We start from the raw sequence: 12,633 nt of genomic DNA, 5'->3' as shown, positions 1-12,633 counted from the left end.
TCTGCCACTACCTCCAAGGCCCGTTTCCCCCGCAGGCTTCCGGGGTGGGGGGGAGCCCTCGCGGGACTGGGCTGGAGCCCTCGCGGGACTGGGCTAAGTAAGGGGGAAGCCCCGCCTCTCACAGTACACTCGCTGCAGCTGCTGTGGCCGACACGTCTGCTCGAAGGAAATTATGTTACCCAACACGGGGTAAGGGCATGGGGGCGTCGCGGGGTGGGGAGGGGAGAGGGGGAAGCCGCGGCCGGGCGGAGTGCGCGCCTAGGTGGAGCCGGGGTGGGTGACTCGCGGGTCGCGGCCCCGGCGGTGGGAGGGCGCGCTCTGGAGTGCAGCAACACGCTGGACACGCAGTGTTGCTGGAACCCGGCGTGATGCGTGAAAGTAACTCGGAGTTGTGCACCTCTGGGGGACAGCCACGTGCGAATCTCTCCCACAAGGAAAGGATCCAGAGTGGGTTACCCCGCCGCTCGCGGGGCAGGCCCTGCCTTGGACTTTCGCGTGTTTTGTTGAAGGTTTGCAAGTTCTAGGTGAAAGGTCACTGTACCGCTCACGGTTCTTCACTTTTTCCGAACGCTCAATTCCGAAGTAATGAAATGATAATGGGATGTTTTAAAAAGTGATTTTCAAATTAGTAACAAATTAAATTAATCTTAAATATGGGTATCCTTTTCACGGTGGCGGTTCACTTAAGATTTTTTTAAAATACTGGGTAAAATACACATAGCACCATCTACCATCTTTTTTTTTTTTTTTTTTTTTTTTAGATTATTTATTTTTTGACAGCGATCACAAGTAGGCAGAGAGGCAGGCAGAGAGACAGACGGAAGCAGCTCCCGGCCCAGCAGAGAGCCTGATGCGGGGCTCCATCCCAGGACCCCGAGAGCATGACCTGAGCCGAAAGCAGAGGCTTTAACCCATTGAGCCACCCAGGCGCCCCACCATCTACCATCTTAAATCATTTTAAGTGTACAGTATATTTACATTGTCTGCAGCCATTCTCCAGAACTTTTCAACTTGCAAAAGAAACACTGTACCCATTAAACAACTCGCCCACTCCTCCCTTCCCTTTAGCACTTATTCTACTTTTTGTTTCTATAAAGTGTAGATGTCTTGAGTGGGATGACTTGTTTATTTTATAACTTGCTTGAAACATACAGGCACATGGTCAAAAGACTTTAAAAGGCTCAAAAGGGTGTAAGGTAAAAAGTGAGTTTCCCCATCCTTAACAGTTTCCCAGTTACTCTCTGGTATGTTTCCAGAGATAGTCTGTGCATTTTTAAACATTTGTACACCACTGTAAACACACAGACCACTTTTAAAAATAGTGGCACACTCCCTTTTTATTTTTACATAGTGTCTTGGGACATATTTTTATGTACTTTTTACATATGTATATGCACATCTTCTCTTTTATTGGTTACATGGTGTTCTATTGATGTACCATAATTTGTCTAACCAGTCCCCAATCACTGGATACCAGATCATTTCTAGTTTTTCTTACTGTGTAATTGCTGCAGTGATTAAACTTGTATCCATTGTTTCTGTATAATTGAGTGTGTCTGTATGACAAATTCCTGGAGGCGAAGTTTGAAAAAGCATATGCACTTTATATTTCAATGGCTAATATCCTCGGCGCTCCAAAGAGGTTGCACACCCAAAAGATTGAATGAGATTTCCTAATCCCGCACGTTGGCAAACAACAAAATGTTTGATAATAAAAATACTTATTTTGATACTAAAAACCTAATTGAAAAATGTGGCACCTCATTACAGTTAAATTTTTCATCATTAGTGAGGGAGGGGATCTTTTTATATGTTTAAAGTAATAGTCCACATCAAGGAGCAATTTTGACCCTTATGGGACTTTGGCAATATCTTGGGACACTTTTGGTTGTCATAATTATGTATGCATGGGGGTATGTGCATCTTTAGAGTCCAAGAATATTGGTAAATGTTCTGCAATGCATGGTGTAATCCCTTACAGATAAAGAATTATCCTTTCCAGGGCGCCTGTGTGGCTCAGTGGGTTAAAGCCCCAGCAGGGAGCCTGCTTCCCTTCCTCTCTCTCTGCCTGCCTCTCTGCCTACTCATGATCTCTGTCTGTCAAATAAATAAATAAAATCTTAAAGAAAAAGAATTATCCTTGGGGCGCCTGGGTGGCTCAGTGGATTAAGCCGCTGCCTTCGGCTCAGGTCATGATCTCAGGGTCCTGGGATCGAGTCCCACATGGGGCTCTCTGCTCCGCAGGGAGCCTGCTTCCTCCTCTCTCTGCCTGCCTCGCTACCTACTTGTGATCTCTCTCTCTGTCAAATAAATGAATAAAATCTTAAAAAAAAAAAAAAAAAGAAAAAGAATTATCCTTTCCAAAATGTCTGTAGTGCAGATTGAGAAATTCTGGTTTAAAGCCATCAGTGTATCTTTTTCTTTGCCTGGCTTACACAACTAGGTTTTGATTTATCTCTTAGAGTTCCATTTGAAAAAAATTGTTGTGTGTCATATGTGTTACAAATATTTGCAGATTCTTTTTCATTGTGTCTTAATTTTGTACTGTTTATCATGCAGAAACATGTTTTGATTGAGTCATAGTCTTTTAAGGCTTTTGTGGTTTTGTGACAAACCTATAGGGCCATCTAAAGGTAAGACTTTCTTTTGAATTGATAAGTATTCTTCTAGGATTTTTATTACTTTTATTTTGTTTTTACTCAGATTTTTCATTCACCTAAGGTGATATTCTGTTTTGCTTACTATTTTGACATAGGAAGTGAGTTGGAAGCCCTCTTCATTTTGGTTCTGATGGTTGGCTGTACAGTTGTACTAATACTGTTGACTGACTAGTTAATCTTTCTTTCTGTTAGAAATTCCACTGGTCATATAACCAAAATCTTGTATGATACGGATCTGTTTCTGGATTTTCTGTTTTACTTTAGTCTGTCTATTCATGCACCAGTACCAAAGTAGTTAATTGCTCTAGCTTTAGAAAATGTTTAAATATCTGGGAAGGCTAGTTTCTGCCTCATTTGGAATTTTTTTCAGAATTTTCCGGGGTATTGTTGGATGTTTCTTTTTCCAAATGAACTTGAGTAGCTTATATAGTTTTTTTTAAAAAGTGGTTGCTTTTCGGCAAATCTGGGTCTGTTCCAGACTAGCTAGGGCATATAGAAAAATGGAGTATATGGCAGAATCCACCCACCGCACCCCTGGACACATCTTATGCTATGAGTGTGGTGTCCCGATTAGTCCAAATCCTGCCAATGTTTGCGTGGCCTGTTTATGAAGTAAAGTTGACATCAGCCAAGGCATTCCGAAACAGGTCTCTGTATCTTTCTGCAAGCAATGTCAAAGGTATTTCCAGCCACCTACAACTTGGATACAGTGTGCATTAGAATCCAGGGAACTTCTTGCATTGTGTTTGAAAAAAATCAAAGCCCTTCTGAGTAAGGTTCGACTTGTAGATGCAGGTTTTGTTTGGACTGAGCCCCATTCTAAGAGACTTAAAGTTAAATTGACTATTCAGAAAGAGGGATGAATGGTGCTATCCTTCAGCAAGTGTTTGTGGTAGATTATGTTGTTCAGCCTCAAATGTGTGGAGATTGCCATAGAGTAGAAGCCAAGGATTTCTGGAAGGCTGTGGTTCAAGTGAGGCAAAAGACTTTGCACAAAAAAACTTTCTACCATCTGGAATAGTTGATTTTGAAATATGGAATGCATCAGAATACACTTCGTATCAAAGAGATTCATGATGGTCTGGATTTCTACTATTCCTCAAAACAGCATGCTCAGAAAATGGTAGAATTTCTTCAGTCTACAGTTCTGTGTAGAAACAAAGCCTCATAGAGATTGATCTCTCAGGATATCCATAGGAACACATACAATTACAAAAGCACTTTTTCTGTGGAAATTGTTCCAATATGCAAGGATGATGTTGTTTGTCTGTCTCCAAAACTGGCACAAAGCCTGGGAAATATGAACCAGATTTGTGTGTGTATTCGAGTAACCAGTGCCATCCGTCTCATAGATCCAAATACCGTACAAGTTGCGGATATTGATGGAAGCACTTTCTGGAGTCACCCTTTCAATAGTTTATCCCAAACAGCTAGAGGAGTTTATTGTGATGGAATGCAGCATAGTCCGAGATCTAAAACGCAGTGCAGGTGCTGGAATGATATCAAAAAAGCATATCCTCGGGGAAGTCTGGGTACAGAAAACTTCTGAAATGAATACAGATCAACAGTATTTTTGTCGCTCTCATTTGGGACATCTTCTAAATCCTGGAGACCTGGTATTGGGGTTTGATTTGGCCAACTGTAACTTAAATGATGAGCATGTCAACAAAATGAACTCAGATAGAGTCCCAGATGTGGTATTAATCAAGAAGAATTATGACCGTACCAAACGTCAGCGTCGCAGAAACTGGAAACTGAAAGAACTTGCAAGAGATAGAGAAAACATGGATACAGATGATGGAAGCAATACCAAGATTTCCTTGAAGATCTTGAAGAAGATGAGGCAATTAGAAAAAAACGTAAACATTTATAGAGATTCAACCATTCCTGTAGAAAGTGACACAGATGATGAAGGAGCCCCTCGAATTAGTCTGGCTGAGATGCTTGAAGACCTCCACATTTCCCAAGATGCTACTGGTGAAGAAGGTGAATCGATGATGACACAATGAGATTGTGCTGTAGATGATTTCCATATCTCTACGCTCTTCAGTCTATGCTTCCATATTAAGAAAGGAGAAATTTAGTTTTAAAACTTGAATAAACAGGACTATTTTGACTGCTTATTCAAAACACTGAAAGAGATAGCTTCGAAGTTTTTGGATAAGAGATTATGGAGAATGTAATTTATTAATGATATTCAGGCCATTTTATGTGTGGAATTTTTTAAGTTTGCCTTTTTTAGGAGACCCTAGCATTTTCGCATACTGTAGTGCTGGATTTGAAATCTCAAAAGTTGTGATGTCTTGGAGGTTACCTTAATCTTCAAGTATAAAACAAGTTTTTATATTCATTTTGCTTTAATTGCTTTAGTAAAAGAGCATATGAAGAATCATTAATATGAACTTGTTATGCACTTTGATCCACTTTAGGTCATTTTTATGTTGTTGGGGTAGATAAGTCGGGGTTCAGTTTATTACTGGACATTGGGGGGAAGTTAATCTATTTTATTCATAATATTAACATCTTCAAAAGCTTTTAATTTGGGGTATCTTAATTTTTATTGCAGAAGAAAATATATTTAAAGTATTTGTGGATTTGTAATAAACTATTTAAAGGTTAAAAAACAGTTTGTTCTTTTGTGATTTTTGCTCATGCCAGCGGCTTAAAGCAGTAGCTTGTTTGTGTCATAAGAATGTCTTCCTATCACTTAAAGCATTTTTGCTTTTGAAATTTTGGTTTACAAATTGAGAAGGAATTTTGTTTATATAAGTTTCTGTCATTGAATATATCACCATCAAAAAGAAATTAGGACCCAGCATATAGATGATGAAATGATAAAAATGATCTTTATGCTTTATAAAACCATGAATCATGGCAAACCAAGGAATGCCTTCCACATCCTTGAATGAAAAGCATTTACTTGAGTTTTAAAGTGTCTTGAGAATGAAGTTTTAAGATCCTATTTCTATAAGCAAGATCAGACTTAATAAGTGTGCCAGAACTAAAAGCTAATTCATAAACTCTAGGTATACCACTACATAAGGAAATTGAGTAAGTGCTGAATGGAGCATTTTCCTTTTTTAAGATTAGACTTACCAATTCTGAAGTTATGGATAAAGGCCTGAACTTTATATAGTGGCTCCTGTTCTGTCTGCCTATTTAGTTAAAATTTTCACTTGTGGTTTGTGTTTACCTCTTCTATGTCAAGACTTTAAAAAGCATGAAAATAAAAACATTCTCCCCTTAAAAAAAAAAAGTGGCTGCTTTTCTTTTTAAAAACTTAACAAAAATTAAATCACATTTACTCTGATTTTGAGGTGCCAGAGAAGTTTGGAAAATTGTAGTATAGATTAACTACCTTAACAAGTTTTAGCCATCCACCAATGGTACTGACAAATTGGGACTCTTTCTTGCTTGCCTGCCTCTTACGGCTCTAATGTGTCTGAGCGGGAGGGGGTTTCTTAATAGGACAGCCCAGGGCTTCAGGTTAAGAGGAGAAACTGTCTTTGCCTTTCTTTTTGCCAGTGCCTGAAACTCTTTGTGAGGAGAGAAATGTCCTTTATCCTACTGGGAATCAGTCCAACTGTACCAAAGGCAAAGGGATGAGGCTTTTAAAGCAATAGTTGAGACATGTCTTGGATTTCTTTTTTTAAATTGTTAAAAATTATTTATATGTTTTATTTTTTTAAAGATGTTATTTTTTGTTTGTCAGAGAGAGAGAGCACAAGCAGGAGTGGGGGCAGCAGGCCAAGGGAGAAGCAAGCTTCTCCTGAGCAAGGAGCCCAATGTGGGGCTTGATCCCAGGACCTTGGGACCATGACCCAAGCCAAAGGCAGATGCCCAACTGATGAGCCACCCTGGCATCCCAAAATTTATTTATGTATTTGAGAGAGAGAGTGTGTGCATGTAAGTGGGAAGAAAGGCAAATAGAGAGGGGGAGAGAATCCTCCAGTAGACTCCCCACAGAGTCTAGAGCCCTCAATCTCACAACCCTGAGATCATGACTCAGGTCATGACCTGAGCTGAAATCAAGAGTCGGACGCTTAACTAATTGAACCGCCTAGGTACCCCAAGATCTGGGATTTCTGTTTGTCACATTTAATGTAGAAATTTTGACGTGTAAATAACTTAAAATGTCTAAAGTAAGTAAAATTTTATCACTCCCTCAAACAATACAAGGACCTAGAAAAGTTAAACTCTAATCACTGTTTTTAACATATTATTATAATATATTTTAATTCTTTGTGCAAATATTATTTATTATTACTTATGGTATTACTAATTATTATTGTAAATACATTTGTAGATTTCTGTACTTAATTTACCAGGGTTGTTTTTATTTGTTTGTTTCTATTTTTTGTTTGTTTCTTTTGTTTTAGTATTTTTAGTTTTTATGTCTTCTTGCACTTCAGACCTCCCATCTGGGAACATTTCTTTTTTTAATAAATAAGAAATGAGAAGGAAAAAAAATCTTTGGTTAAAGTGAAAGAAACAATGCTGTCATTATTTGCAATTGATATGATTATATAGAAAACCAAAATAATGTGTAACTAAAGTCTTAGATTTAATAATTTTCAGTATACAAAAGTCTCTTCTTTTTTTTTTCCTTAAAGATTTTGTTTATTTACTTGACAGAGTGAGAGAACACAAGCAGGGGGAGCAGCAGAGGGAGGGAGAGGGAGAAGCAGGCTCTGCACTGAGCCTGTCACCCCATGTGGGCCCTGGGATCATGACCCTAGCTGAAGGCAGAAGTCTATTTCACTGAGCCACCCAGGCATCTGAGATAAGCTGATTCTAAAATAATGTGTGGAAAAGCAAAGGTCTAAGCATAACCAAGAAACTCTTGAGGAAGAACAAATTGAAAATACTTGCCTTATCAGTTAGTAAGACTGATAAAGCTGTTAACACTTAAGACAGTGCAATCCATGTGGACCAATGGAATAGAAGAGAAGGCCTAGAAACTGCTGTATTTATGGAGACTCATCTTGACAAAGCTAGAATTGAAGATCTGTAGGAAAGATGGGCTTTTTTCATTGGGACCATTGGTTATCCTTACTGGAAAAAAACGTAATTCGATCCATCCCCTCAATTCATACATATAAGTTAATTCTAGGTAAATTAAAGACTAAAATTTAAAAGATAAACCATAAAATTTTTGAGAGACAAATTAATACAGTTGTGGTTAGGGAAGGATTTTTTTTTAACCCAAAAGCATTGGCTGTAAAAGAAGATTCATAAATTCTACATGAAAATAAAGAATTTCTGCTCATCAAAAGATATTATAGGGGCTCCTGTGTGACTCAGTCGGTTAAGCATCTGACTTTGGCTCAGGTCATGATCTTGGGATCATGAGATGGAGCTCCCTGTCAGCTCCCTGCTCAGCTGGGATCTGCTTCTACCTCTTCCTCTGCCCCTGTCCCAACTCATGCTCTCTGTCTCTCTCAAATAAGTAAAATCTTAAAAAAAAAAATTGTAAATGTAGTGAAAAAGCAAGCCACAAGTAAGAAGCTATTTTAAGTATATATGGTTTATAGATACCATATATTTATTATTTATATTTAAATATGCAAATATATAAATATGTGTTTACATACAGGAATACCTTTAAATTTATTTATTAGAGAGAGAGAGAGAGCATGAGCAGGGGGAGGGGTAGAGGGAGAAGCAGACTCCCCACTGAGCAGGGAGCCTGATGTTGTGGGGCTTGACCTGAGCTAAAGGCAGCCACTTTACCGACTGAGCCACCCAGGCATCCCCATACATGAATACTTTTTTGGTGACGTTTATTTTAAATAATCTCTATACCCAGCATGGAGCTTGAATTTATGACCCTAAGATTAAGAGTATCATGCTCTTCTGACAGAGCCAGCGAGGTGCTCCAATACATGAATACTTACGTAGGTTATATGTTTGACCTATAATAGTATCCTATAATCCATCAGTTTCACCAATAAGAATATATGCCTTAGAGAAACTTTTTTTTTTTTTTCGCCTTAGAGAAACTCTTGCCCATGTGACTGGAAAAAGTGAACAAGAGTATTTTTTTTCCTAAGGTTTTATTTATTTATTTGAGAGAGAGAGAGAGAGGGAGATCACAAGCAGGGGGAGGGGTAAAGGGAGAAGCACACTCCCCACCGAATAGGGAGCCCGATATGGCACTCTATCCCAGGACCCTGGGATCATGACCTGAGCTGAAGGCAGAGGTTTAACTAACTAGGCCAACTAGGCAACCAGAACCAAAATATTTTTAGCAACATTGTTCATAATAGAAAAAAGAGGGTTCCTGAGAGAACAAGAGAGAAACCAATTTCCACAATATTTTTTATGAGTGAAATTTAGTGCAGTTTTTGGCAATACAATGAGAAGAATGAAATTCTTTTGCAGGGGTGAGGGGAAGAGAGAGGGTTTATTAGTTTCCTAGGTCAGCTGTAACAAAATACCACAAATTGAGTGGCTGTAAATAAATTAATTCTCTCACAGTACCAGAGGCTAAATGTCTAAAGTCAAGGTATCCCTTGGGCTATTCTCCCTCTGGAATTGTGGGTAGAATTCTTCCTTGCCTCTTCCACGGTGTGAGAGAGCTGCTGGTGACAGTCAGCAACCCTTGGTAGTCTTAGCTTGAGTCACTCTAGTCTCTGCCTCTTTCATCGCATGGTATTTTTGTATACGGGTCTTCATGTAGTCTTCCCTCCGCATTTCAAATCATACTGGATTAAGGGCCCACCCAACTCTAATATGACATCATCTTACCTAACATCTGCAACAATCCTGTTTCCAAACAAGGTCACATTCTGAGATACTAGAGGTTAGGACTTCAACATATCCTTTTGGTAGGTAGAATTCAATACACAGCAGGGATGTAATGTCTGGCTTCACTGGGGTTCAAAATTAGTGTTCCCAGGGTACTTGGGTGGCTTGGTAGGTTAAGCATCTGCCTTCGGCTCAGGTCATGATCCCAGGGTCCTGGGAATGAGCCCCGTGTCAGGCTTCTTGCTCAGCGGAGAGCCTGCTTCTCCCTCTCCCTCTGCTGCCACTCTGCTTACTTGTATTCTCTCTCTGTAAATAAATAAATAAATAAATATCTTTTTTAAAAAATGGTGTTCCCTATCATTGAATTGATCATAAATGTTCATCTGTAAACAATTTTTAGCTTTAGGGCTATACTGTTTAGGAGGCCCTTGGCTTAGGCATAGATGTGTTGATATTAGGAATAGTAAAAAAATGGGCATGAGTAATCATATGTAAACTAGTTGTTACTTTGTGGGATGGGAGAGTAAGGAGGAGAATAGAATTAGAGGAATAGACTGGTGGCTTCCAGAGTGTTGATAATACTGTTTTCCTTCCCCTCTTCTCTGTTCTCCTCCTTTCCTACCAAAACAATTATTTCTTGTTTTAAAACCCTTCCCCATGTTTACCTCTGACCTTTTCTGGAGTGTAAATCCTATAGATATTGGCAGAGACCTTATGTTCTTTTTTGTTAACAAGCCTGTTTATGTGGTTACTGTACCCTTTTCTTTTTGCTGTTGTCACTTTCACTATATTCTCTTCAATCCTTCTCCTTAGACAAGTTTTGTGTTTTTTTTTTTTAAATACCCAGCAGGTAGCCCAACGTGTGGGGCTTGAACTCACAACCCTGAGGTCAAAACCTGAGCTGAGATCAGAAGTCAGCTGCTTAACTGACTAAGCCACGCAGGCACCCCACCACTATCAATTTTAAAACCTTTGCATCATCTTCAGAAGAGACCCCATATCTCTCAGCTATCAAATCCAATCCCTGCACCCCCAGTCCTAGGCAACCACTATCCTTGTGTCTCAATAGATTAGCCTATATTGGACATTTCATTTAAATGCAATCGTACAATGTATGATCCTTTGTAACTGGCTTCTTTCACTTAGCATAATGTTTTCCAGGTTCATTCATGTAACATGGATCAGTACTTCCTTCCTTTTTATTGTTGAATATATTCCACTGTATGGGTATACAGCAATTTATCCTCTCATCAGTTGACAGATGTTTACATTTTTTCTAATCTGGCTATTACGAGCAATGATGAGCATCTGTTACACATTTATTTGCTTTTAGATAATTTCTTTTAAGTGGTATGTATTCATTGTAGAAAACTTGAAAAAGCCTGAAGAATATAAAGAATGTGATAAAATTTATTCATAATTGCATCATTCAAAAATAAGCTTTGTTAACACTTTTTCTGTGTGGAAAAAAATACTTTCCCCACTTTTTCTGTGGGGAAATGTGTGTATAGTTTATTAATTCCCTATTTCTTGTTAAGGTTTCCTTTTGTCTGGGTGTGCCTGGGTGGTTCAGTTGGTTATCAGTTGCCTTCAGCTCAGGCCATGATCCCAGGGTCCTGGGATCGAGCCTCGTATCAGGCTCCCTGCTAAGCAGGGGAAATCTGCTTCTCCCTCTCCCCCTGCTCATAGTCTTTCTCTCGCTCACTCTCTGTCTTTCAAATAAATGAATAACGTCTTTTAAAAGGGGTGTTATATGTAACTAATGAATCCTTGAACACTACATCAAAAACTAATAATACAGTGGCTAACTGAATATAATAAAAAAAATAGTAAGAAATCAAAATTTTTAAAAAAAGATTTACCTTTTATCAGGCCAGATATTGTTTGCCCTATCACAACAAGACTGGCCAACTGCAGTTGTAATAATTTTTAAATCATTATGCAGTGGCAGTATCACAGAGCTGTTGTTAGCTATCAGGGAGGGAGGGAGGAAGGAAAGTTTAGAGAAAGTTCTTTTGTTTTTTAAGATTTTTTTTTTATTTGAGAGAAAGAGCACAAGGTGGGGGCAGTGCAGAGCAGAAGGGGAGGGAGACGCAGACCACCTGCTGAGTGAGGAGCCCATTCGGGGCTTGATTCCTGGACCCCAGGACCATGACTTGAGCCGAAGGCAGATGCCTAACCGACTGAGCCACCCAGGTGCCCCTGCAGAAAGTTTTAGGGGAGGAAGCATAAATATTGTGAAAATACGCAGAAGTTCCTGATACTAACAAGTAAATAAAACACTGAGGTTTCTTATAAGGTCATTATTTGTTCTGTTGTAGGAGGCTAGCAGGATGTACAGTTTTTATCACAGGTGCAAGTCGTGGCATTGGCAAAGCTATTGCATTGAAAGCAGCAAAGGATGGAGCAAACATTGTCATTGCTGCGAAGACCACCCATACAAACCCCAAACTTCCGGGCACAATCTTTACTGCTGCTGAAGAGAGTGAGTGAATGGGACAATGCCATTTCTTGAAATGGTCTAACTGTGGTTTCAGTAGACAGGAAATTTGCTGGAGAGTTTATAGCTATTTGAAAGCTACTCTAAACATAATTTTATCTGGTTAAAGAAATATTTTGTAACCTGGGGACAATGACTCAGGAACTGTTTCTTCCCCAGCAGAAGAAATGGTATGATATGAGAGACTCCCTTTAAAAATCACGTCTCTTGAGAGCAGTGGTTCTTGGATCTGTGCAGAGAATACAGGAGTGGAAATGAGAGGTGGATGATGTGAACACATGGAAAAAGTTTTCCTTGTTTTTTATTCTCTGTGCCATTTGAAACTCATTATCTTAATACTTTAAGTTCACAAGTAATTAACAAGTGCTTCTAGTCAAGGCATTGTATTAGGCATGATATCAGGAGGGAGAGCTTAAAATTCAACTTCGATGGATATTGCTAGTTTTGTTAGTCATGTTAATAGCATTGTGGTTATGTTAGGGGAGCACATATCAGGTATTTTTGAATGAGATGATGCCTGAGATTTGTTTTCAGATATACTCCAGCCAAAAACAGGATCGGGAGTAAAAAAATTAAACAACTGACAGAGAATTAACAGTCATTGAAGATAGGTGATGGATTCATGGTAGTTTAATATACCGTTTTTTATAATTTTGTCTTTCTCTTGAATTTTTTCATAATAAAGGTTTTTTAAATTACCATCCTTTTTTCTTTTTTGCTTTT

The 12,633-nt window shown here is 38.9% G+C and overlaps 1 protein-coding gene and 1 pseudogene across 2 annotated transcripts in view; both read left to right on the top strand.

Annotated features, from left to right (window-relative positions):
• The first annotated feature begins 41 nt into the window (after positions 1–41).
• HSDL2 (hydroxysteroid dehydrogenase like 2) overlaps positions 42–12,633 on the top strand; it is a 63,843-nt gene continuing 51,251 nt past the window's right edge. For both annotated transcript variants that reach the window (XM_046023761.1, XM_046023760.1), the window contains exons 1-2: positions 42–189; positions 11,732–11,895. In XM_046023761.1, coding sequence (XP_045879717.1) covers positions 173–189; positions 11,732–11,895 — 181 coding nt within the window. In that variant the 5' untranslated portion in view covers positions 42–172. The remainder of the gene's footprint in view (positions 190–11,731; positions 11,896–12,633) is intronic.
• LOC123953467 lies at positions 2,336–5,895 on the top strand (annotated as a pseudogene).

The sequence above is a fragment of the Meles meles genome, chromosome 11 (genome assembly GCF_922984935.1).
Source record: "Meles meles chromosome 11, mMelMel3.1 paternal haplotype, whole genome shotgun sequence".
Lineage (NCBI taxonomy): Eukaryota > Metazoa > Chordata > Mammalia > Carnivora > Mustelidae > Meles > Meles meles.
This window is presented reverse-complemented; position numbering and strand designations above follow the sequence as displayed.